Raw genomic sequence first — 27407 nt, forward strand, 5'->3', positions numbered from 1 at the left:
ACTATTGGCCCTCCTGTCTCCACCTCCTGACATTACAGGCATATCCCTGGCCATCCCTAGTCCCTCTTACAGGGACTTTACCTAAAAGCCAAAAAAAAAAAAAGGCAGAGGAAAGAAGAAAGTGCTCGCCTGTTTCCCCTAAGGAAGCAGCTACTGCTACAATCACCACTGAGGTAGGGTTCCTAACAGAAAACTGGTAAACCAGAACTGCAGACCTGCAGCCATCGAAAGACAGCTAAACTTCCAGAAGGGACTTTGTCTACCCACAGAACCTTCTAGAAAGCTCGAGGTTTCTAGTCAGCAGCCCACAATACAGAAATCTAGCTCATCCGATTCAAAGGAGCCTGGGGCTTCACTAATTCACTGGGTCTCAATGCAATAGCTCAGGATAGCCTCAAAAGTATCCCTGTGCCTCCTAAACACTGGGATTACAGGCATGCCCCCCCAACAAAGGCTCTTCACTCCTTTTTATTGATGGAGCATCTGACATCCCACCAGGAAAGGACCTGCCCAAGGCTGTGCTGGAAGGCAGCTGCATAAATTATCCTGTTGCTGTTGGAGACCAACACTAGGTAATCTTTTCATTTAAAAAAGGAGGAGAAGGAGGAGGAGGAGGAGGAGGAAAGAGAGAGAGAGAGAGAGAGAGAGAGAGAAAGCAAACGTAACCTGAGTGGTGGTAATGCACACCAGAGGATATCCCCGGCCATCCCAAGTACCTCTTGGGGATGGGGGCGAGGGGGAACCCTGATCCCTGAGAGTTCAAGACCAGCCTGATCTGCAGAGTGTGTTCTGGGACAGTTAGGGCTACCCAGAGAAATGGTCCCCAAAAATAATAATAATAGTAATAATAATAAATTTTTAAAAAAAAAGAAAGAAGAGAGAAAAGGAAAGAAAAGAGGAGATATAGGATACATAAACTCACAGGTCACAAGACCCACCCTCTTAGAATATACAGTTTAGTGGTTTGGGGTGCATTCGAAGAGTTGTGTGACCATCACCATGATCTAATTATAGGAGATTTTCATCACCACAAGAAGAAATCCTATCCCCATTAACAGTCACTTCCTATACTCCAACCCAAACCCCAGGCAACCACTAATCTACTTTTTGTCTCTCTGGATTTGCCTACTCTGAACGTCTGACATATGTGGAATCACACAGGCCCTTTGTGACTGTTTCACTCAGCACGACCTTCTCCGGGTTCATCCCCGCCATGGCATGTATGAGCACTTCACCCTTTTTTATGGCTGGATGATATTCCATTGTGTGGCTACGTCACGCTTTGTTTATCCATTCATCAGCTAATGGACACTTGGGCTGGTTCCACATTCTGCTGTTATGAACGATGTGCTGGGAACAATACCAGTAATTCTTACCTGTCGCTCCCACTCCCTCCCACACAGCCTCCAGGATTCGGGAGAATGGAGCCATAGGAGGTGAGCCCTCCACTTGTTGAGACACAGGCTCCCTAGCTCCTTGGCCACTAACTAAAAGATATCCGACTTCTTCTTAAGAACTATAATGATTTGGACATTATTAACATGTTCTATACTCTAACAGAACACTTCTCAGGTCTGCAGATTCCTTTGAGAGAACTGGACACGGTCAAGAGAAAAAAGAGGAAGACATCAGAAACTCCAAGCCCCTCAGACCTCCAGCCCCGGGGAAACACTAGAAGCACTCCCCTAACTTCCTCCAGAAGCTGAAGAGTCAGTCAGTCAGCCAGGAGCCAAGAGCATCAGAACTCAGTCCAGGCCTGCCCAACCCAGCCACCCTCTGGTCAGCCCTCAGGGGCTACTTAGCCTTCTGGGATCTAGACCTTCATTTGAGGCCAGAAAAAAGTTCACAGCCTCTCTGCGCCTGGCGGGAGTTTCCATTTGATACTTTCCACCCATCTTTGCAGGGCAGCTCTTTGCTGTAGAACAAGATCCACATGCTGGCCTGAACCTCCGACTTTTCTTTCTCCCGGGGGGGGGGGGGGGGGTGACACCTCCGGCGGGCTTGGAGGTGGGCCCCCTGGGCGTTCTGTTTCTTCTTCCTTCAGAACCTATGGCTCGGATTCCAAGCTCCAAGATGGGAGGACAGAAAAAGGAGCTCCTGGCGCTTTAAGGCTGAAGGAGCCTAACTGCCCAGATTCCCCCCAGCAGCCAGATAAACAGCGCAGCCGGCTGGCGCCAGCAAGAGGCAAACTGGGCATTATCGCGGCTTCCTCACCTCCAAGAGAGGAGCGGGGAGCAGACAGGCAGGCCGAGGGGCCGCGAGGGGGCGGGGCGGGGCGGGGCCGGGAAGCCCAACTTGAAATTGATCTCATTTCAAAGGGATAATGCCAGGCCAAATAAAAGGAAAAACTTTCTAGCCCATTCTAATTCCTCCAGGCCTGGCCTGGGAACCCTGTGTTTTCCTAGGCAGTCTTCTCCAGCCCTTCAGAAGTGCTCGCTCTCTCTTTCCCGGGCACAATTTGGATAATAGTAATTTACCGAATATAATTACAGAAAAAAAAAAAAAGTAGGGACGCAGAGAGCAGGAGATTCATTCCAGAGTTAATGGATACTTGCAGGAGAAAGGAACTCTATAAACAGGTCAGAGCTGTGATTAAAGTATTTCTCCACATTTCCGTCCACATAGGCAGCCACCAAACTCAGTGCAGCCTTTAGTCCTAAACAGAAAGGCCCCGGGAAAGGTAACTCCCAGGGGCCCCCAGACTAGATCATGCACTGAGACTGGTACTCTGGGTGAGGCTTCTGTGCATAACACCAGTTCCTGAGATGAAGCCCAAGGAACCTATAATCTACCCATCACTACCTCCAATCTACCCATCACTACCTCTTCACCTCAGTCGTTCAGGCTAACTCAGAACTTTACAGATAGGAGGAGGCCAGGGCCATCAACTTGCCACACTCAGAAGGGGACTAACCACACTTCCCACAGGTCTTGACACTGGGACTCCTTGAGGGTGGAGGCCAGGCACGGAACGACTGGTGCTGGGTGTTCCCGTGCACTTTACTCTAGTGGTATGCCCAGTCAGTCAGTCTGTCTGTTGTCTGCCTGCCCCATGCCTCAGCCTTCTTCCCTGAGCTGGAAAGTTGGGAGGAGCGGTCTCCTTATCAGGACGCGCTCGGCTGAACCCCAGCTATGTGCCCGCCCATTTCTAGGAGCCAGGCTGGCGGCCAGCCCCGGGGGCGGGTGGGCAGCAAAGGGCTTCCCCGGTCCTCAGTCCCAGGGAAGGCAAGATGGTCAACCAGGCATACTGGAAACTCTTGCTTCTTTTCCACAACCAGTCTTCAGAGATGCCCCCAGTTGGCTGACTAGGGTCCTCCTAGGTTTGTAGCTTGTAGAAGCGGGGAACAGACACATGCTACATGGCGCCCCTCTCCCAACGGGGAAGAGCTTCAATGGAAGGAGGCAGGGTATTAAGTTCCAATACTCAGTTCAGTTGAACATGTTTTCTAGAGCCCTCCTATACTAAAACACACTCTTCCAAGGTCACTAAGCCTAGGTCTACAGTTGATCAGGTCTCCCTCAACTTCTCCGCGGTTAAGCAGGGCCAACTCGAAGGGCAAAGATAGGAACTGAGTGGGTCCTAAAGCCTCCAGCTTTTCACCCCTCCTTTTCCGGTCCACCCACCTGCGCAAGCCCTCTTTAGGTCCACCCCCTCCTCTGAGGCTGCTCCAGGTTAAAGGCAAGGCACTCCCAGAGGTGATCCAGTTACATGCACGCCCACAGCCCTACTGGTGGCTCAGACCACTGACCTAGCCCCACCCCCTTACCTCCTTCTCCTTTCTTCCCACCTCCGAGGAAGATTTCTTGACAGTATGACTCCGACTCAGTTCCCTCCCCACCACACAGAGTACCTGGCACTGAGTGATGCTTAACAAACTGGCTAGTACTGTGACTTGGTGACAGACGATTCACTAGGGCCTTATTAGAAGAGTGTAGTGGGTCCCACCATCGATCTTCCAAACAAAAATACAAGGGAGGCAATACAACCACAAATAAGAGTCCCCCTCCCCCAGAGAAAGAGAGAGCAGTTTCCAACAGGGGAAGCTGTCAATGAGCCTCCAGGCACAGAAAGCCCAGCACAGGCACAGGCCAAGGACTATCCAGAGTGTCTACACTGTACCTGAAGAGACCATGAGGGAAGTACATCAGGAGCCAAAATAATGGGAGGGAAACTTCCTTTCTCATCACGCCACTAGGCCCTCCTCTATACAGGGGAGAAGTCAGGCTTCCGATGCTGCTGGCCCACACTGAGGAGAACCAAGAGCCAACAGCCAGCCAGTAACTAACTACCTGTTCCATTTTCTCCTGCAAATGCAATGCCATTGGATGTATTCACCTACACCTACAGCGAGTGTTCCTCGTGGTACAGAAAGTGTGTGTGTGTGTGTGTGTGTGTGTGTGTGTGTGTGTTCACTTTCTGGACTGTCAGGGTCTTTCAGCTCTCCTCACCTCTGCTCCTGCACCTGAGCCTGCCTAGCTAAGCAAGGCTAAGTTAAGGTAGGGTGTGTGCAGAAGATCCCAGGAGAACAAAGGGGCCAGTTCTCAGGGTAACAAAAGAGCTAGCAGCCTCTGACTCCCAGATGCCTCAGGTCCCTCAGAGGTAAGCTAAAGGCCAGAATTAAGAGCCGTGACGATGGAAAAGCCTGGCATTCCATCCCAAAGGATGTTGCAAACAAGAGGGTTTGCCCTGCAGAGTCTGGGCTCAAACTACAGAAAGGGACAAAGTCAAACATCTTTGCAAACACTTCTGACGTTAGGCGTGATTTCCCTACAGACAGCTTCACAGCCATACCTACCTGGGTGGGGAAGAGCAGATCAGGGGTATAGGATATGCGTACAAATGCTAGAAGCTGGGTACTGACTGAGGTGAGTCCCCAAAGGAGAGGTGGCATTTCCACCTTTGGCCTCTCCATGGCTTACTATCCCGTTTCACAGAGCTGCAATCTTCTTTAAATCCCAGAGGCTGCATATGGAAACCCGAACGTGTCCCTTTCTCACTTCGCCGGTACCACAAAATAAAGTTACCATCTGAAATTGCAGACATCTAGCCCTCAACTTTCCTCAATCCCCTGCAGGCTCCCAGTACTGGGGGGTCGGGGGGGGCATCCCTAGCGTATCCAACAAAGAGATTGGGAAAGGGAAAGGGACCAGGACGGTATAGTCAGAGGTCGAGGCGACCCTGCGCACGCTCACCTGGCCCGCAGAGCCGGCTGAAGTGGTAGGGGTTGCAACACACCGTGGGCCCGTCGGCGGCGGCGGTAAAGCTGTGGCAGCCGCACAGGGGTTTCAGCTCCACTGCGTGCTGCAGGTCTGGCCAGCGGAAGAGGCGGCCGAGCAGCAGCTGCGGTGGCGCGGGCTGGCCGCCCAAGCGGAGGTCGGCGCGCGGCACCAGCACGCAGCCGCCCGGCACGCCGCCTCGGGATTCCACAGCCTCCAACAGCGTGTCCAGCGAACGCTCCTTGAGCCTCTTGAGCAGCGAGTACGTGACCGTCTTGAGCTCCTGCTCCAGAAGCAGCAGCCGCGAGCGGGCTTCGCGACTCCGAGGCCCGCCGCCCTCCTCCGGCTCCGGGGACTGTCTGGCTTGGGGATCGCCAGAGTCCCGGGGCGCGCCTGCAGCGTCCCGTTCGGAGAAGAGACAGCAGGTCACCGTCTCGCAGTCACTCTCAGGCAGCCAGCCTGGGCCTCCAGGCTCCGCCACATCCAGCGGGGAGCCCCCAGCCCCGGCCCCCGACTCCGACACGGGCCTCGGGAGGCCCCCCGTGCGCCGGCGCCTGCCCGCGATCGGGGCGCCTCGCGGTCCCACCGCGTCCCGGGGCCGCCGCGGGGCTACCGAGCGGACTTCGGAGCGGCTGCAGCCTCCGCCCTCTCGTGCCCGCGGGGCAGGCTCAGCTCGGCTGCCCAGGCTCCCATCCTCTTCGACACCACCGCCGCCGCCGCCGCTGCCTTCCTCCCGATCAGGGACCACACGACTTCGCCAAAGTCGCCGCACCAGCCCCGAGCGTTTAGACCTGAACATACGATACCCTTTGGCGCCTGGGGTGGTGGGAGGGGAGGCGGTCTCCGGTTACCGGGGGTCCGTTCCCTCAACGAGGCGCCGGCTGAGCGGGCCGCAGCCCCACATGAAGCTCTGCCGCGGGGCGCCGTGCAGACCGCGCACAGCCTGTCGTCGAAGGGGCACCGCAGGGCTGCAACATGAGGGAGCTCGCGCCGGGCCAAGCCGGGCCGGGCCGGGAACACGCGCGTGTTGAGCCGCAGTCCACGAGGGACCAGCGGGCTACATGGATCACGATGGGCCGGGACCGCTCAACTCCAGCTGCTTTGGAGCCTTAGGGAAGCCACCAGCGAAACGATGCTAGAGACACCCTGCATGGGCCGGCGAGCCTTCAAAAGTTGCGCGGCTGGTACACGAGCACAAAGCGCTTGCGTCGTGCCCCCCAAATGTGTCTGCACAACTCTGCCTTCAAAATCCAAGAGCTATGCTACATGGGCTTTCCCTGCAGGATCCGAAACTAAGGCTTGTGGATAACTCCCAGATCCCTGCAACAAAATAAAAATAAAAATAAAAGCAAAGCAAGAAAAAGGTCCCAAACAAAACTCAAAATGCTTGGATTTTGCACGCACGAAAAGCAATTCCGTCTCAGGTCCCGGGCGCTCGGTGCACTTGGGGCAAGTCTCTCCTGAACGCGGGTGTCAACGCATGAGTGGAAGCCGGAAAAAAAATCCCAAAGAGCTGCTAGGAATCCTTAATTAAAAATGCAATCCACCGAAGCAGAGGTCGCAGCCCGCCCCACGCTGCGCTGGGTCGCTTCGGGCGCCGCGGCTGCCGAGGTCGACCCCCCCGCCCCCCTTCACCAAAGTGCCTCCTGGTGGCCCCGCGGTCCCAGCGAGGTTTGGCGAGGCAGCGCCCGGCGGCTCTTTCTCTGGACTCAGCTCCCTCGCTCGTTCCCCCGCTCGGCGCTCTCTCTCTTTTTTGTTCTCCTCAAACGCACACTGAGGGCCCCCGGAGGAGCGCCGCGGAGTCATTGGCTGCCTCCCATCATATGCCAGTCTAGACACTTTGGCGGCTCCGCGGCGCTGATTGTTGCGCAAACAAGGTTTCAAGTTTCTTAACTCTTAAAGGAGAACACGTCCCATTGCTGAGCCCGAGGCTCCGAGGGGGCTGGTTCCCGGGGCGGGCCGAACCCGGGCCCCCGCCCCTCGCCCGCCCCAGCACCCCCGCCCCGAGGCTGACAGTGCCCGCGACTCACTCTCAAGCTCACGTCGTGCCTTGGGCACGGATACCAGCGGTCCCGCACACGCGCTAACAAACACTCACACCCTGCTGTCCAGCTCTGCTAGGTGAACCCACCGCGACCCGGACTCCAAGGCAGCCCTTTGCCTCTCTCTGGCTTGTGCCCAAACTTGCAAACGCGCATAGCACTTTAAAGTCAGTCCAAACCCCCATCCTCAGCGCGGGCTAATAAAAATGGGCGTGTGTGCGCGCCTTCCTGCCCTCCGTCTCTGGGGAGTTGGGGGGCGGCGGCGAAGTTGGGATAGCGGGTTTCTTCCGTGACCTATGAAGGCTCCACGCACCCCCTGCCCAAAATTAGGGGTCTCTCCGCCTAGGCTACACTGGGGGACGGGGGATCGAGGGAGCTCCAGGATAGCCCGAGGTGGGGACTTGGACAGGGTGGGGTAGAGGCAGGAGTGCTCTTGGATGGCTCCTCTTGGTCGCCTGGACTCTCCCGCCTGGCGTCCTAGACTCCTTTCAAGGCCAGGCGCTTTCTTCTCCCTTCGAGGATTTACCTTATGCCCCTTCGAGAGTGATGGAGGGGCGTGCTTTCCCCAGTTATGTTTCACTATAAAAACGGGGGCAAGTTGGGGACAGACTTGGGGACCCGGCATGGGAAGGGTTAAGGCCGCTCCTGCCCTGGAGCCGGCGCGGCGGGGTACCTCCTCGGGCGTGCTTGCTAGTCCGAGGGTGGCAAAAGTTCAAGCTTGTAAAGTCAGGATTGGCCCCGCGCGGAGGGGAAAAAAGGCCTGGTTCCCCCTCCCCCTCCCGGGCGTGGCGCCGATTGGCCCAGCCGCAGGGCCGGCCCCGCCCTCCCCTGGCGCGCCGCGGCCCCACCCCCGGCGCAGCACCACGCCCCCTTCCGGGCAGGAGCGGGGCCCCGAGCTCAATGAAAGAGATTCCGCTACTCTCATTGGCCTGGGGCTTGACGCCGCACCCCGCGGGAGGCGGAGTGGGGAGGATGGGGCGCGGACTTGTGATCCCCTTTAGGATACCTGTGCTCTGGACTGCTGTAGCGAAGGTGGCGTGCAAGTCCAGGACCAGGTCTGGAAGTGCGCTGGGGGAAGGGCCGTGTGTGTAGGAAAGATACAGACTACTTCCCTGAGTCTTACCTGGAACCAGGTACTCCAGTGCTGCAGGGCCGATTGTCACACCCACCTTTCACTATTTTGGCCAAGATGAATATGAGTAGCTGTCCTGGCCTTGGTTTCTCAAGATTCTAGGAAATCGCCTACTAATAAGTGCACACATCAAAAGTGGGCAAGAAGCGCCCACACAAACTTGTCTTTTAGCTTCCGTTTCATCTCTGAAGAAGTTGATGATCCTAAAACGCAAAGAGAGCCTACAGGGTTGTGCACACCCATGAGTACAGGTAGAGGGAAGAGAATCAGGAGTTCAGTGCTTCCCCTGGGCTACACAGAGACCTGGAAGCCAGCCTGGGCCTGTGTAAGACCCTGTCTCCAAAAGTCTCCCAAAATAAAATAATAAATACAAAGAGAAGCCAATTATGCTCTCTCTTAGGAAGATTTTGTTGCCTTGCGTCTGGGTTACAATAAGAGCTTTGAGCTCTTTCTTCACCATGGTAGCAGAAGTTTCAAGCCTAAACACCTAATGGGTTTTATTTTCTCTGTGTACAGATGAGAAACTGAGGCACAGAAACTTGCTCATTTAATTTGAAATCTATTGAGAGCACTAAGACACCAAAACCAGAGAGCTCCGAGTTCTCACCCCCCACTCCCCAACAGCAGGGAGAGGCATGTAACTATGTGATGTCACAACATCGCTTTTAGGGGTGTGGTTTCCCAGATATGGTGCACGGTACTGCCTCTATTAGACCTGCTGGATGGACATTTCATACGGAGGCCACAAATCCCCACTACAAGACTCTGGAGATGACGGTGGCTGGCAACCACCATTATATAGAGTGCCAAGGCCTTGGACACAATAGCCTGTACAAGTTTGTCATCCCTGGTCGGGGTGGGACTTGAACCCAGCTAGAAAGAAGTATGAGTGTCAAAGACACCAAGACTCCTGAAAGAGGGGTTCCCTGCCTGTAGACAATCTGCAAGGCCTCCCTCACAGTAGGGGAGGATCCTTACAGAAGTCTCCCCACATCCCTACTCCTGGCGAGGAGTATGAGTTGAGACTTTCTGTCCCTCCCGCTCCTTACTCTGAGCACAAGCATCTCTCCCTGAGGTATACCAGGCTAGGAGAGACTAAAACAGGCCCTTAAGAAGCCTGCTACCTTAAGCTAGGCGCTGGAGAGATGGCATATCACTAAAGTGTTCACCATGACAACCCGAATTGGATGGTCCAGTGGTCCATGGGGGGCAGGGGGGGAAGCCAGGCCCAACAATGCTGGCCAGCAAACCCAGAATTGAGATATGGAAGGTTGTGGGGGAGGGGCAAACAGAGGCAGATTCCTGGAGCTCTCTCCTTCATAAATAAATAAACAAATAAATGAGGAAGGTGGAGAGTAGTCAAGCAGACAATGCCAACCTCTGGCCTCAAGCATATATATATATACACTCATAACACATATACCACAAACACACATGAAACAAACAATTAAATAAAGGAATAAATAAGAGGGCTGCTAACTTAAGCAACATTTAGCCTCTTGGCCCATGTTCACTAGGAGATAGATATAGGGTGGGGTAATGTAGCCTAGAAAGGATGCCCCTGCACTACAACCAGAGTCTGGTAAGCCTGAGTCCAGGACTGATGCTACTATGGTACTTCTCCAACTGGGTAAGTGTGGGTTATCCTCTGTAAAATGGGAATAGCAATCATCATGCCAGCTAGGGACAGCTGCCAAAGCTGAGTGACAAGCAGCCTTAGAAGGAGCTGAAGGGCTGCTCCTCCTCAGGCCCATCCAGCTCAGGACTTGACACACCTTATAACCACTAGAGGGTGTGTGCAGTGGTGGCCAGCTGCACAGACCTGCAGAGTGGCAGCTCTGACCTCCACCCTACTAAACTGCCAGGCTGGGAGTCCCTGGGATATAAGGAAGAGAGGGGAAAGGAGGAAGGCTGGACTCTCATCATTAAGGTTCTGCATTTGCAGGAAGTCACCCAGGAAGAAGTAGCTGACCCCTTAGCTTCACACCTGTCCCCTCCTTCCTCTCTCTCCTCAGAGCACTCCATGATTCCTCATTTCAGTATCACCCCACTTACGACAGCACAGTTCCATGCTCTTTCCCCTGAAACAAAGGCCCATAAGGGCAGAGATCCCAAGTAGCCAGGCTAGGCCACCCACATCAGTGTGAATCAGAATAAGACCACTGGACACGCTCCTGTCTGAGACAGTTCTTGCCTCACTTCTCCTGGCACCAGAACAACCTGCAGGGTGGCTGAGTTAAAATTCCCACTTCACCGAGCCCCCATGCTCCCCCAGCTAGACTCTCCTAGGCACCATCTTCTCCAACCCTCCCAGCAACACAAGGAAGAAGGTCTTGTTCCTAGACTCTTCTTCAAAGCTCAGGAAACAGATGGTAGGCTATTTTGTTTCTGCTCCTACGGCCAGTAGGTGGCAGAGTTGAGACCAGGTGAGTGAGTGTGTGGCTCCTTAGCACCTGGTTCTACAGAGAAAAAAAAAAAAAAGTTGGTCTTTTGCCCCTAGGAAGTTTCCACATTAACTAGTAAGGACTATGGCATGAAACAGCAGAAGTCACTGAGGCTAGAGCTTGCTTCTGAGTGATGGGAAGGGACCTGGATCTAGGGAGCATGGTTTACAAACAAAGAAGTTACACAAAAAGCATAGCCACCTCTCACCATGACTAAATGGATTGACAAGAAGATTCATCATAACCCACTGCCCAGAAACTGATTCAAATGCCCAGGCCCTGCTTATTAACTCTAGGAGAAGAATTATACTATATGCTCAAATGTTATATTCCAACCCTAGGACCCACTGGCTAAGGGATGTTGTCTACTCCTTTGGAAAGCAAATCTACTTGGCCAACATAAACCCAAGTGGAAAAGTTGGGACACACTTGAAAGTGATAGACAGCCCTTCTGGAATTCTGATACATGCTACAGACTCTTCCTTGTGGGGTCAGGGGATGCCTATATACTCTAATGGAGCTCTGTGCTTATTGGTGTTTATTGAGCTCCTGCTGAGTGCCCACCTCCTCCTCCCAGAGCTGGGGAACCTGCAATAGGCCAAGTCCAGTAATTCCAGAGTTCATGGAATCTAGTGAGAAAGAGACAGACCACAACCAAAGGAGCAGGGTGCTCAGCACACTGAAAACAAGACGCCACGGCCAAAGTGAAAAAAAGAAGAGGAAAGAGGAGTGTCGGGGGACAGGGAGGCATATATCAGGGAAGACTTCCCTGAGAAGGTGACATTGGAGTGAGGGAATGACATTTTATTTGGGGACATAATTGGGTTGAGGTCTTGGTGGTGACATTGACGTCATAGTGGTAGTTGGGGCAGGGGGTTTTCCCTCACAGTCTGCTTGCAAACAGCTGCAGGCATGGATAGCAGTGAGCACAAGAGCCCCCAGGCAGACTCATGACTGGAACGCATGTGTTTAGAACATTCCCAAGGCTTCACAGAGGTAAAGAAGTCAGAGAAATACTCGGGGCAGATGTGGGCCCATGCAAACCATGCAAACCATTGGTGGGTCTTTGGCTTGTGTTCCAGGTCATTTGGGAGCCACTGAAGGTCCTGAGCAAGGGAGAGGCAGAACCTGCTTTCTAGGTTATGTGGTTGATATGCAGGACCAACCCCTGGGCTGTGTGCGTGCTAGCTGAGTGTTCTACCGCTGTGCTAGGCCACTTAGCCCAGGCTGAGTGTTCTACCGCTGTGCTAGGCCACTTAGCCCAGGCTGGCTTTCTGTTTTACTAGGTTCCACCTAACTGCATGTAGAGAATAGCCTGCTGCCCAGGCGGGAGCAGGAGCCTGGCTGGGAGAGTCAGAGGAGGCCTGGACCAGGGTGGAAGCAGAGATTGGTCTGAGACACATATATCCAGCCTCTGCTGTCACGTGCTTAAGAGTGTGCAGTCACTTTTTGAAGATGAAATGCCAGGCCATTTGGCATTTATTTATAGTTTTTGAGATAGGGTCTCATGTAATCCAGGCTGGCCTCTAGCTTGATATATAGTCAACTCTGTGTTCTGTTATATAGTGCTGGAGATCAAAGACACTTTGGGTTTTGTTTTTGTGTGTGTGTGTGTCTGCCTGCATGTAGATCTGTATATCATGTATGTACTTGGTACCCTAAGGACCAGAAGAAGGTGTCAGGTCCCCTGGAACTGGAGTTCCAAATGGTTTTAACCTGCCATGTGGGTGCTATGGGCTGAACCCGGGTCCCCTGCCGTAGGGGCAAGCCTCTTATCCCCTGAACTATGGCTCCAGCACTCAGTTCCGTTTGTAATTAATAACATCTACAAAGGCAGGACATTAGTTACATTTATCGCTTTTTTAAAAGACATAGGTTGACTTGTGCATCAAGTAAGTCTATTTATCTGTGTATCATACCAAATGACCCTGGGATCGCCAGTGGCTATGTGACACCAGGTTGATCAGTATCTAACGTCTCCCTCTTTGGTTTTGTTTCATTTGTCTCATTGTCTCTCAGAAAAGATGATTCCTTTGGTTTGTGCCTTGTAATTGGGGAGGCGGGGTGGGGGGCAGGGGGTGTATTTTCATAGCACTCCTGAACCAGTTGCTGGTATTATTCTAGCCACCCCGGGTCACCTGCACAGAGGACAGCTTCAGGCAGGATAGACCAATGGATAAGAGACTGGGCCACCGGTCCAGGTGACCTAGACAAATGGCATCCCATTTGTCCACCAGATGACTGGCTTAGACAGACTACCTGAGTCCTCTCTCACTCCTCCTCCTCCTCTTCCTCTTCTTCCTCCTCTTCTTCCTCCTCCCCCTATTTGGAGGACATTTTGTAGTGGGTTGATAATATGATGATGGAGATTGAATCTAGGGCCTCACTCTTCTGAGGTGAACATGCTACAGCTGAGAAACCTCCCAGATGTTTCTTCTGCACTGTGTAATTCTGTTCTTTTCCTTCTCCTTTTTTTCCCCCTACCTGAGAAAGGGTCTTGCTATGAAGCCCAAATTGGCCTGGAAATCCGTGGTTAACCCAGGTTGTCCTAATACTTGCAATCCTCCTGCCTCCACCTCCCCGGCACTAGGCTTCCAGGCTTGTACTACCACATCTATCTAGTTTATAATAATATGAGTCTTAAATGGTTGTGCCATTAGAAGGCTATTTGGAAGATCAAAGTTCAGTGTCTAGAGACTCTGGGAGAGAGGGCTCAGTCTGAAAAATAATTACCTTACAAGCTGAGCTCAGTTCCCAAAACACACATGAAAAAAAGTCAGGCATGGCAGCTGGATAGATTGATGGGTCAGTGGTCAAAAGTGATTGTTACTCTTCCAGAGGACCTGAGTTCAGTTCCTAGCACTCACACCAAACTGCTCACAACCAAACTTGTAACTCCAGCTCCAGGGAGGGGATCCAGTGTCTGTGACCTCCCCAGGAATCCGCGTACACCCACATGAAAGTCATAAACACATACACCTAATTAAAATTAATAGAAATATAAAACATGGGCACAGTGGTACATGCTTGTAATCCTAGCAATGGAGACAAGTGGAGCCCTAGGGTTTCCTGGCCAGCCAGCCTAGCTTTAATTGGCAAGTTCCAGGCCAGTGAGTGATTCTGTCTCAAAAAAGACAGTGCTTGAGAAAGGAGGACACTCAAGATTGAACACAGGCTTCAACGTACATGCACACACGTGCACATGCACACATGACGACAGATAAACACGGTATCTGACATGGAATAAGGGCTCAGTGAACCATATTAGTGAGGTGAGAATGGAGCCAGTCATTACCAGGTGAGACCACTAAATTAGTAGCAATGCTGAAAACGAAGTCTCTGGGGCAGGCCATCTCTCTCGGCAAAGTGGCTGCCTTGGCCATGGTAGGAGTTTTGAGTCAGGCGGGTCGGACTCACTAAGGAACTCACTAAAGAACACACGGAAGGACTTGCCTGCTGAACCCCCTGATAAATGAGCTTCAGAACCGATAGGACCTGCTCCCAGGTCCCAGAGGAATGTGACTGAGATCATGTGGCTGAGCAGTTGGGGGTGTCACTGTTCTGCCCCCAGGGTGCTCCCAGGAAAGGACAGTGCCCCTTAGGACTGTCCACTCCTAGTCTCCAGGAACCTGTGGTGTGTGGAGACTGGGGTGCCAGCACCTGCAGTGGGGCCAGGCTGGGGCCTGGTGGACTTAGGGGTTTTTCCTGAACAGGTGACTTGACTTACAGGTGTTGGGGAAATATTGTTTTCTTCATTTAAAATAGAGTCTCGTGAAGTCCAAGCTGGGCCTTTAACTTGTTGTATAACTAAGAATTAAGTTGACTTCCTGAACCTCCTGCCTCCACCTTCCAAGGATTTGGATTATAGGAATATGCTATGGCGAATTGATAAGGTGCTCAGAATCAAACCCAGGAGTTTCCACCTAAGCTAGATCCCCAGCACCAGGAAATGTATCTATACATGATAGAGCTTCTTTAACATATACGTAGACTACATAAATATGTGAAATAGATAATATATTTAAACTTGTAACTGCTTGATACTTCCACACATTTCATAATGACATTTAATTGTCCCACTCCCTACCCTCAACTCTCTCCCTTGACTATTACATATATATTTATTTACAATACATTCCACATTGACATTAAAACTAATCCAGGCCTGGAGAGATGGCTCAGCAGTTAAGAGCACTGACTGCTCTTCCAGAGGTCCTGAGTTCAATTTCCAGCAACCACATGGTGACTCACAACCATCTGTAATGAGATCCAATGCCCTCTTCTGGTGTGTCTGAAGACAGCAACAGTGTACTTACATATATAAAATAAATATATCTTTTTTTAAAAATCCCTGATTCAGATACACCAGGCAGTAGAACGAAAATGTTAAAAGGCTTGCCTACATCTCTCCTCTTCCCTCCGTGACTCCTGACCTCAAAGAGCTTCCCACATGCTCTCTGATACCCCAGGCTTTGCTGTGGGTGCCATATGCCTTTCTGTTTGAACCCCAAGCCTCCCTCCCTTCCTTGCAGGACCCTGACATTGGCAGGCCCCTCTTCCTCAGAACTTGAGATAACTTGCCACACCCCTAGCCTAGCACCCTGGGGACACTCCAGTAATGTTGGGAGAAGGGAGGCAGATTGGAATTTCTAAGAGTCAGCCAGCTTGCCCTCCAGTCTGCACAAGGTTTATGCCCATCAGTCCTCACTCTCAGCCTACGCACACCCCGCAGATGCACTTGCAAAAGAGGGCTGTGTGCTACTTCTGACATGTGCAAAGTCTCACCCATAACTATTATTTTATAAGAAAAGACAGGCTCTGGGCTTTTTGGTTTTTCAAGGTGTGGTTTCACTGTCTGTGTAACTCTGGATGTCCTGGAACTCAATCTGTAGACCAGACTGGCCTTGAACAGATTTGCCTGCCTCTGCTTCCTAAGGGCTGGAATCAAAGGTGTGCACCACCGTCACCCAGCAATAAATTGTTAAAGATATAAAAGAAATAAAAGAGAAAGCAAGAAACCTAAGGGTTTGACCACAGTGGACATCATGCCACAGGCCCATCCCTGCTGTACAGAGACTGAAGCCATGTCCCTCAATGCTAGGCAAGGTCTGTGCCTTTGAGCAACATAGCTAGCCCACTACATTATTGTTCACATTCATTTTTATTTTTGTTTCATTTTTGAGACAGTGTTTCATGTAATCCAGGCTAGCTATTAACTTACTGTGTAGCTGAGGATGGCTTGAACTTTTGATACCCCTGTCTCTGCTTTCTGGGGTGTTTTCTAAGACTACAGGCATGTGCCACTACACCCAGCTAACCTCGACTAAAAAGCATGTGTTTACAGATACACAAACTGGAAATATGCACAATTAAAACCAGGCATTGGTGGTACCTGCTTGTCACGGAGACAGGGGGATTAACACAACTCCCAGGCTGTCCTAGGCTACCATGTGAGTCCCTGTCTGGGGACAAGCCTGGTAAAGAGGACTGGACTCACTCTTCAACACAGAACCATTTGGTGGTCTGTTCAATTGCTTGTTATTTGGTTTGGTTGTACTGTAGTATTGTTGTCTTTTGATATAACAGTCTCACTATATAGCACAGAATGGTCTCAAACTTACCATCCTCCTGCCTCAGTCTCTCAAGTGCTGGGATTACAGGCAGTATCCTCCACCACTCCCAACTTTGTTATCTTTATCTTTTTAGATCTAATTAATTAATTAATTAATTAATTTTGGAGGGCTGTGTGCCCTGGAACAAGTGTGGAGGTCAGAATGCAAATTGTAAGAGCTGGTTCTTTCTCCAGTGTGGATCCCAGGGAACAAACTAAGGATATCAAGCTTGGCTGCAAGTGCCCTTCCCCAAAGCCATCCAATAGTAAATTGCTTGCTCTTGGTACAAGGTCTAGATAGTCCTATTCAGTACCAAAGCCACATCCTGCTCTCTGTTTCCTGCACCCTGCAGGCAGTCCCAGGTGGACACCTATCGGTTCCCTCCCCAAGCTGAATCCTTAGAAACAGTTCAATCAAAAGCTCAGAAATGACAAATTTGCTGTCTGAGTTATTAACAGTGGTTGCAGAAAGGAAGAAAATCAACAAAAGAATTGTTTATTAAAGAATCGTAATCTCTGAAACAGTCCGTTGACCTGCAAAGCAGGACATGACTCAAATGACAAATGAAATGACAAGACCAAGCAGAGACAGAGGTAGGAGCTGACGACAGTGGGGCGGTACATCCTGTCTCGCCTTGCTTGGGACTTCCTGTGTGTATGTCTTCCTTTCCAGCCTGGCCAGGGCTGGCTTCATGCTTTTGTTTGTTCCAGAGCCTGGTGCACAGAGGCCATCAGAAACACACCCTATTTCTCATTCCGTCTGGCACAAGTCACCTTCAGAGAAGGGACAGAAGACAGAGTTACCCACATCCTCCAGAGCCTGGTGCTGGACACAAGGCAACATTATGACCCCTGCAGACCCTGGACACCTCCATCTTTGGACACATACTTTCATAAATAATTGAAAACACATTTCACAAATGCATTCACATAAGAACCATATCCAGGCTTGTTGGTCTCTAGATTTGTTGGTCTCTATTTATTTTTATCACGATGTAGGCCTAGTGGGCCTGGAGGTAGCCTGATAAGTCCTGGTCCTCCAGCTCTGGCCTCTGGAATAACTGAGATTACAGCCCCGTGTGCCTATGATGTACCAATCCTACTTTACAGGATCCTAAGGATCCAACCTGGGTCCTTTGGTACTCTAGGCTGGCATTCTAACCATCAAGTTCCATCCCTAACCCTTGTTTCTTTTGAATTTAAACAAAACTATTATAATGACAGATATGACGAGATCCGTCACCACTGGGGAGGCAACGTCCTGGGTCCTAAGTCTGTGGCTCGAATTGCCAAGCTGGAAAAAGCAAAGGCTAAAGAACTCGCCACTAAATTGGGTTAAATGTACACTGAATTTTCTGTACCTAAATATAATTATAAAATTTAAAAAAATAAAACATTCTGTAAAGGATTGTGGATGACAGGGACTGCAGACACAGTGCCCAATGGGTAAGCAGACCCTGGCTTGTGCCTATGTCCTGAGTATGGCTTGTATTTACTAACCAGCCATGCTTCTTAAGAACAGCTGGGTTCAGCCAGGCAGTAGTGATGCACGCCTCTGATTCTAGCTGTGAGTTCGAGGCCAGCCTGGTCTACAGAGTAAGTTCCAGGATAGCCAGGGCTACACAGAGAAACCTCGTCTTGGAAAAACAAAACAAACAAAACAAAACTAGACAAACAAAAAGAACAGCTAGGTTCTGGGGAAATTTCTTTGGTTTTGCATCCCTGAAGACCCAAGCTACAGTCTAGTCCCAGAACTTACCTACCGGGCCACAGCCAGGCCACCACTAAGGCTGCAGTTCATTAACCCTGGTTATGTGCCGTCTGCTGATGATTGAGTAGTCTCCACAAGAGAAGGGATGATGCTCTAGTGGGTCAGGCACACAAGCGGTCAGAAGTCTGGGTCCCTTGGGAGAAAGAGGCAAAAGGTGGCGGTGGAGGCACAGGAAGATAACATTCAGCTCTCATTCCACTAAGGCACTGGGCCTGGTCTACGTTTTCCAGTCACCTGGGTGTTTTGAAAACCATTGGCTAAAATAACACACACACACACATGTGCGCAGTGTTTCAGGATATTTGATCACACTGTGAACCCCAAGATTGTGTCAGGTACTGAGTAAAACCTGTTTCTAGCTGTGATATGGCTCAGCCCTTAGCACACACCTTTAATCCCTCTATCTGGAATACAGACATGCCCTTATATACACCTTCAATTCCAAATAACTAAGGTAAAGTTAGTTTATAGAAGGAAGCACCCATGTTTGAAAGTGACAAAGTGATGAATCAGAGAAGGATTGGACAAAATAGGATCTTCCCAACTTTCACAAGAAGAGAGAGGAAAAGGAAGCTACTTAAAGAAGAAGTGCAGAGAGAGGGAGAAAGAGAGGGGGGGAGAGAGGGGAAGAGAGAGAGGGAAGGAGAGCAAGCAGTTTTACCAGGAGAGTTTTACAGAGATAGGATGAGGAGAGAACAAGCCAGACACTGGTAAAGACAGAATGAGCCAGAGAATTCGAAGGAACTAGAAGATTAGAACAAATTACTACAGTTAGTTTAAGGCCAAACAGAGCAATTCAGGAAGAAGCTGAGAGAAGCCAGATTGACCCAGTAGGCCTGGAGAAGAGTTTGAGCCAGAACAGCTCAGCTGAATCAGCCAGGCAGAGATCAGAAAGAAGGGGTGAGCTTATTCAGCAGTAAGTCTGTCTCAGAGGCTGAAAGCATTTCTAGGCCTAGATTAGATTGTACGGAGGCTAGAAGCATCCATGATTAGTCCTAGGTTCGCAGACAGAGGCAGTAAGCCTCTGAAATGACAGTAAAGGCGATGTTTACAACCCAGCTCAACCTCATGAGTACTGAGACTACAGGTAGGAGTCACCAGGCCTGGCTTGAGGAATGCCAGGCAAGCTCTCAGCAGCTGCCAGAGGCAGAATGGAACTGGAATATCTGTCTCTCATGGTCTTTCCACCCTCCCTTCTGCAGTGCTCCATGAGCCTTAAGTGTGGGAGTGTTATGTAGATATATCTTGGGGGTTTGGGCTCCACAAGTCTACATTATGATAGGTTGTGGTCTTCTCTAATGGTCTCTGTTGTAAAGAGAAGTTTCCTTGATGAGGGATAAAGACTACATTTATCTGTGGGTCTACAGACTGAAGTTTATAGAGCATGCGTTGTTAGCAATTATGCTGATTTGGTAAATTGGTAGTGTGGATTCTCCTGCAATAACTGACTTCACTAGCACTAAGAAGTTAGCTAGGTTCCCAGTACCAGACATGGTTTCCCTCTTGTTGAGGGGGCCCTAAGTCTAAAGAGCTGTTGGTCACTGCCAAGGTATTCGTGTCACTACTGCACCCTCAGGGTTATCATGCCACACTGGTCACTGATGCACATCGGTGTTTGCCTGCATGTTTGTCTGTGTATCACATGCATGTCTGGTTCCCTCAAAGACTAGAAGTGGATGTCAGAGCCCCTGAGACTAGAGTAACAGACAGTTGTAAACTATCATGTGGGTGCAGAGATCTGAGCCTGGGTTCTCGGGAAGAGCTGCCACTGTTCTTAACCACTAATCCATCTCTGTAGCTTTCTACTCCCTTGTATTCTTTTTCTTAAAGACAGTCTCTCAGGCTGGGGATGTGGTTCAATTGGTAGAGTGCCTACCAGGCATACACAAAGCCATGAGTTCAATTCTCCAGCACCAAAGAAACAGGGTGGCATACCCCTGTAATCCTAGAACCGAGAAGTGGAAGAGCAGAAGTTCAAGGCCACCCTGGGTTACATAACAAGTTCAAGGCCACCCTGGGCTAGATGAGAGTCAGTTGGAAGGGAGGGAGGGAGGGAGGGAGGGAGGGAAGAGGAGAAAGAGGGAAGGAAGAAGGGAAGGGGGAGGGAGGATCCTGGATCTGTCCTGAGTGTCACAGTCAGAGTCTTCTTGAACCCTGAGCTAGAGGGGACAGGGAATACTCCGCCTAACTGGAAAGCTAATTTAAGGGACTCTGTGTCAGTAGTTTCTTCGAGGCTTAGTGTTGTCCCCTATCCACACCTGAAGTCCTGGGCGCAAGAAACCTTCGGAGTCCAGAGCCATCTCTGACCTGCTGAGTCAGCCTTATCTGGGTTAGCCACAGCCTGTGCTTGTCACACGCGTGTGTCCCCAGAAGATTCTTGGACTTCGTGACCCTTTAATTGTTCTACTCTTGCATCTTCCGAGACAGAGTCCGGCTTTGTAGCCGAGGCTCGCCTTGGACTCTCTTGACTCTTTCTGCCTCCGCTGCCCAGGTGTTAGGATGACAGGAGCACGCCTCCACAACCAGCTCGGAGGACCTAATTTCTCTATCTCACATCTCAGTCTGGAAGGAATTCTGTAGTATACATGAAAATCGACAACAACGGGATTCGTGGTACACAGCTGAAGGAAGGTGGGTCAGTCAAAGAGGTTGCCTAGAAGCGTTCTTTCAGCTGGGAAGAGGTAGGTGGAAGAGTGAGGACCAGGGCACAGGTAGCTGGGAAGCCTTGTAGGGGAAGGCCTTGTAGCTGCAGCAGTGGGGAAGACGGTGGGTGTGTCTGATATGAGGTTGGTTCTTAGACTGGCCATCCATTGCCTCGCCTCTCGCAGAAGAAGAGCATCCTCAGAGGTCCACAGTCCCTGTGATCAGCAAAGGTAGACCTCGGAAACCGCCAACTTGCCTCCAAGTACACCCAGGTTACGCTCCCCAACGAGACAGCACTGTTTGGGACTCCAATGCTGGGCAAGAAAAACAGAGAGTTCAATTGTTCCTGTCGTGATGGGTATATAATTTATAATAATGTTGGCTATTAAGGGATTTTTCATAATTAACTGGCAGTGGTGTGCTATTTCACTGCGTTTTTGCCTGTCATAATGATTTTGAACTCTGCAAGGCGGTTTTGAACTTGTTCAAATTAAGCCCTGAATATAAAGAAGAGCAAAATTCTTCCAAATAAGCAGGACGTGTGGTGGGTTGACCCTGGCTGGCCGCCTCCCAGAAAGAGGGCTGGGCTGTGTATAGCCAGCCAGGCTGAGGCCTCTGACTTCCTGGGAGAAGACTATCCAAAAGACTCAGGCTAAGCCTGTGCGGTGAGCTCTAAGGCAGCAGCTGTGCGCGCCTCGGGAAGATGGATTTTTCAATATGCCTCGGCTGCACTTCCCACAGCTGAGGACATAGTCCCCATCTCCATAGAAATAGACTTACTTTAAAAAATGAAATCTCGCCGGGCATGGTGGCGGATGCCTTTAATCCCAGCACTTGGGAGGCAGAGGCAGGTGGATTTCTGAGCTCTAGGCCAGCCTGAGTAATTTAATCTACAGAGTAAATTCCAGGACAGTCAGGGCTATACAAAGAAACCCTGTCTTTCAACACTCCCCCCAATAAAGATAAATAGATAGATAGATAGATAGATAGATAGATAGATAGATAAAAGAAATAAAAATAAAAAATGAAATCTCTATGTGTGCATGCATGTAAACATATGTGTGCATGCACATACCCAGGCATTGAGACAAGAGCTTGACATAGAGCACCTGCCTCAGTTGCTCTCCACCTTGGTTTTTCAGACAGGTCTTTCAATAACCTAGAACTCCACACTCCAGCTAGGCTGGCTATTGCACCACAGAGATCTTCTTGCCTCCATCTTCCTGGTGCTGGACCACTGCATATATATATATCTTTACCTGGAGAGGATTCAGGTCCTTATGCTTACACAGCAAGAATCTTGCCAACTGCAGTACCGCCTTTTACTCTTGAAACATGAATTTCTCACCAAATCTTTTGAAAGATGACGCATTTCTTCCTCCTCTTAGAAAACAAAATCTAAAGGCTGGCAAGATGGCTCGGAGGTTAAGGGCACTGGCTGCTCTTGCAGAGGACCCGGGTTTTGTCCCCACCACTCGAATGGTGCCTTATGACCATCTGTAACTCCATTTTCAGGAGATAGGACACTGACTCCTCCCCATACAGGTACATGTAGAACACTGGTATCCACACAGGTCAGACCTTCTGGGACAGGAGTTAGAGATGTTTGTGCACTACCAGGTGGGTGCTGAAAAACAAACCCAACCCTCTGCAAAAGCAGCAAGTGCTCGAAATCATAGAACCATCTGTCTAGTCCCAAAGAAATAATTTTTAAAAAGAAAGCAAAACCTGGCATTGAACCAGTGATGACTAGAGGCTGAGAGTTGTTGGTCAAGTACTAAGGGAGGTTGGAGGTTGTGACAAGCTGAGATCGGGCCCAGGGTAAGCCAAGCGCCTGCCTCATTACTCCACCCATCAGGATGGTAGGCTTCTGGCCAAGTCGGCTTGGTGCCTATGCAGCTTCAGTACCACTGTGCTGGTTTGAATGAGCCTGGCCTACATAGACTCAAGTGTTTGAAACGTTGGTCACCTAGGGAGTGGAACTGTTTGAGAAGGATTGGGAGAGGCAGCTTTCTTAGTGGAAGTACGTTGCTGGGGCTGGACTTTGAGATTTCAAATGTTCAAACTAGGTCCAGTCTCTCTCTCTCTCTCTCTCTCTCTCTCTCTCTCTCTCTTTCTCTCATGTGTGTGTGCACATGTATGTGTTTGTATGCACATGTGTGTGTGTGTGTGTGCGCACACAAGTGCATCTTCTGCCTGCTGAATTGTAAATCAGGATGCAAAGCTCTCAGCTACTGCTCCAGCACCATGCCTCTCTGCTTCCTGCCATGATGGCCATAGACTAAATCTCTAAAACTGTAAGCAAGCCCTCAATTAAATGATCCCCTATATAAATTGCTTTGGTCATGGTGACTTCTCACAGCAAAGGAGAGTAACTAAGACACATCTTTTTACCCTTGGAGGTGGTGGCATGTCCCTTTAATCCCAGCATGGTCGGGAGGCAGAGGCAGGCTGATCTCAGAGTTCAAGGCCAGTCTGGTCTACAGAGCAGGATCCAGGATAGCCAGGGTTACACAGAGAAACCCTGTCTGAAATAAAAAGCTAAAGCAAAGAAGACACACCTTGTCTCTAATAACAAAATAATAATTTATTTTTATGTGGACAGATTTCATAGTATGGGGAAAAACTACACAGGCCTGAGCATCTTCACGTGATTATCGCTATCCTCTTGTGCGTGGCTAAGCCACATAACTCTTTCTGTCCAGTAAGGTGAAGTTGGCACACTACCTAAGGCTTCTAGGGATGTTGTGTGACAGGAGCTAACTCAGTGGGAAGCACCTTTTCTTTGCCTTCAGCCTTTTTTTTTCCCGTGGCCTAGAGTGTGGTTGTGATGACTGAGTTCCTAGAAGCCACTGCAGAACATGAAGCAACTTTACAGATAGAAGCTGTACACTGGAGAGGGTGGAGCAGAAAGAGAGGGGGGCCTAGGTTCTGAACTTCTTGAATAACATTGCCAGGCCTGGGTTGCCTCTTCTTTCACCTATGAGTAGGAAACATCTCACTTAATCGCTGTGATTTTGAGGGTTTTTTTTTTTTCAATCATAATCTATCCAACCCAATCCATTTTAATTGACCAGGATTACTGCAATGGACAGAATGCATGTGTCCCTACCTGTGTTGAAACTTGGTCTACAACGCATAGAGGACAGAGTCCGGGGGAGTGATTAGGTTAGCTTGTGAAGGTCGGTCCAGGAGCTCCTTTCCTTCTGCCTGGTGCTGACAAGGTGAAAATATGGCGGTCTGCAGACTGGTCAAGCAGCCCTGAGCAGACACTAAATCTGCCAGTCTACCAGGGTTGTAGTTTGTATGTCTCTCTCAGGTCCCAGTTTCCTTCTACAACTCACACACACACACACACACACACACACACACACCTGCCCCCTACTAGTGAGATTTTCAGATCTAAGCATCATGGCTTGGCCTATAGTTCCACCACTTAGGGTGTAGAGACTGAGGGTTAAGAGTTCAAGGCCAGCCTGAGTTACCGGGACAGTCTGAGGCCTGCTTGAAGCTATATAAGACCCTGTTAAAATAAGCAAACTTTCACATTCAAAAGCCAGATGTATGTGATGCGAATGTGGTATGCCCTGTGGAGGCCAGGCATTGTGGGTCCCTTGGAGTGACAGTTACAGGAGGTCGTGAGCATCCCAGTATAAGTGCTGGAAGCTAAACTTGAGTCTGCAGATGTAGCAGGCACTCTTAACCACTGAACCATCTCTCCGGCCCCTCTCTGGTCTTTCTTGGTGTCAGAAAGGTCAAAAACCATGACAATATTCATAGTTGAGAAAGTCACCTAAACCCTGGCTATTGGTTGCAATGTCCCAGTCCTCCCACTTGGAAGCACCCTCTGAACTCAGTCGTGGTCTGGAAACACAGGCCAATGAAGTGTAAGCAGAGCTAATAATGGAGCTAAGCACTTCTGTGTACAACACATAGAAGCAGGGTGGGGTTGACACCATCCCCTTATACTGCTGCTGTCACTGGAGAAGCAGGTCGGCTTGGCACTTCGTGTCATTTATTCATTCGATCAGATGTGCCAATGGCAAACGTGGTAGATGTTTCTGTGCTTCTTGGGACACATCAGCCCCTGCATGCGGGAGGGCACACTCTTCCTCTGGTGAGCTTGCTTTTTGCTGATATCCGTGAGGACTCTATCACTCCCCCAAGGAAAGGGTAAGAAGGGGAAAGGGAAGGAGGAGAGAGAAAGACATCATTTAAAAGACTGCCCCTCAGGACCAGAATTTGGGGTTGAAACTGGGTTTTAAATTTATTCAACCTTTATCATGTCTATTGAAAAAGGGAGGCTCAAGGAGACAAGCCAGCTTGCCTACCGTCTCACAGCTATGAAATAATAGTAAACCCGATTACTTGAGCGTATTCTGGTAAAATGGCAGGTCCTGTTCCACCAACCTCCACAGAGGTCACCCTATTGGGGTCAGCGCTGCCAGGGCTAAGGAAGCAGGATAGGTCAGAGCGGTTAGGTTTCTTTTGTCAGTTTGACATAAGCTACACCGTAGCTATCTTCAGACACACCAGAAGAGGGCATTGAACCCCATTCCAGATGGTTGTGAGCCATTATGTGGTTGCTGGGATTTGAACTCAGAACTTCTGGAAGAACAGCCAGTGCTCCCACCTGCTGAGCCATCTCTCCAGCCCCTAGGAAGAGAAACTCTTAACTGATAAAATGCATCCAGAATATTGGTCTGCAGACAAGCCTGTGAGGCATTAGTAGTAGTAGTAGTAGTAGTAGTAGTAGTAGTAGTATTTGATGTGGGAAGTGCTACCACTGAGCAGGGCATCCTGGGTGGCATAAGAAAGCAGGTAGGGCAGGCCATGGAGAGCAAGAATGCAGTGAACTGCATTCTTCTACTGCCTCTACTTCTGTTTCTGCCTCAAGTTCCTTCCCTTCCTTCCCTTCCTTCCCTTCCTTCCCTTCCTTCCCTTCCTTCCTTTCCTTCCCTTCCTTCCCTTACTTCCTTCCCTTACTTCCTTCCCTTACTTCCTTCCCTTCCTTCCCTTACTTCCTTCCCTTCCTTCCCTGACCATGGACAATGAAGTATAGTCAAATAAACCCTTTCCTCCCCAGTTGCTTATACAGCAATAGAATGCAAACTAATGAAACTGGTTAGAGTCCAGGGTGTGAAATTAGGTGTCCAGGCCCCAGCTGGGCCCTCCTCCCTGGATGACTTTAATATACCAAGCTTTGCCTTCATCTGTGGAAGGAGATGATGCTTACACTAACTCAAACCAAGCACCAGGCACACAGACAGGTCCCAGGGATTTAGTTCTGACTAAGCTTCCTTATCTCTGCTCATCTCGACAGGCTCGGATGCCTAGCGGACCTCTAATGGAGAGAAGGATACGGACAGAACAGGATACCAAGTGAGGGACCTCATTTGAAAAGTCAAGAACTAAGCCAGATGAGGTTGCACATACCTCTAGTGCTGCCTCTCAGCACCCAGGAGGCAGAGGCAGGAGGATCTCCTGAGTTTGAGATCAGCCTGGTCTACAGAGCAAGTTCCAGGACAGTCAGGGCTACACAGAGAAACCTGTGTAGAAAAGAAAAAGTCTCTCTCTCTCTCTCTCTCTCTCTCTCTCTCTCTCTCTCTCTCTCTCTCTGTGTGTGTGGGGGGGTGTGGGTGTGTGTGTGTGTGTGTGTGTGTGTGCGTGCTTCCATAGACTCCCTGCTGGACGTCGTTCTCCCATGGTTCACAGTTCCCTGTGGCACCCTCTCCCGACTCCACTCTCTCTGGCTGGGCTTCCTCCCTTTCCTTTTCTCACCAAGATGACAGAACAGCATGGACTAGTGCCAGCCTGGGCTACTTTTTCACCAGGATGCAGCTCTCGGGTCTTCTCCAAAGCTGTAGCCAACTCCCCATCTGGGCCTTCTGATTGAGCTATCCTCAGCCTTCCCTGACCCCACTCATCTGCTGGCTGTGATAAAGGCCGCTCACGTTTAATCAAGTCTCCTGGGCTCTTCCTAGCAGGTTCCTTCCAAATTCCAAACAGCATGAATCTATACCCATTCCTGCTTTCTCCTCTCTGTCAACAGCACCCCCAAGCATGCAGCGCCCCCCCCCCAGGGCTCAGGACCTGGTGGCCACTTAGCTTTGCCTCCTGCCCTGCCCTAGCCTGCTGGAACTGCTTCCATGAGTCCCACCCCCCACTGCCTCTCCCACACTTCTGCTCTCCCCATTGCCAGGCCTCCACCCCTGTTCATCAACCCCATGACAGCAGAGCCCCCAAGTCCTCTATACCCCTGAGTCAGACAGCTTGTACTGTCAGACATTTCTTTATGTATAAGCTAGTTCCAGCAGGTTCCACCACTCAGAAAGAACTGCTTCTGTGTCAGCAAATCAGACTCCATATTGCCTGGTTCTGCCATCAACATTATCCATGTTCTCAGCCTGTCCCACCCTCTTTCTATCGCAGCTCCTACTATGTCTTCTAGCTAATATGGGTTAGCCGTGGATGGGTACATGCTACTCCAAACTCAATGGCTTAATGTAATGCCTTAGGTTATTTGACAATTGTAGAGTCAACTGCT

General features: G+C 50.3%; 1 protein-coding gene across 1 annotated transcript in view; it reads right to left on the reverse strand.

The window, feature by feature from the left end:
- Smad6 (SMAD family member 6) overlaps window positions 1-7137 on the reverse strand; it is a 69538-nt gene extending 62401 nt beyond the window's left edge. The window contains exons 1-2 of the mRNA XM_029481554.2: window positions 6622-7137; window positions 5194-6537 (exon numbers count right to left, since the gene is read on the reverse strand). Of these exons, the coding sequence (XP_029337414.1) occupies window positions 5194-6016 (823 nt within the window). The 5' untranslated portion in view covers window positions 6017-6537; window positions 6622-7137. The remainder of the gene's footprint in view (window positions 1-5193; window positions 6538-6621) is intronic.
- Window positions 7138-27407: the final 20270 nt, after the last annotated feature.

This window comes from Mus caroli, unplaced genomic scaffold, assembly GCF_978045245.1.
Source record: "Mus caroli unplaced genomic scaffold, Mus_caroli_1 scaffold_11, whole genome shotgun sequence".
NCBI lineage: Eukaryota > Metazoa > Chordata > Mammalia > Rodentia > Muridae > Mus > Mus caroli.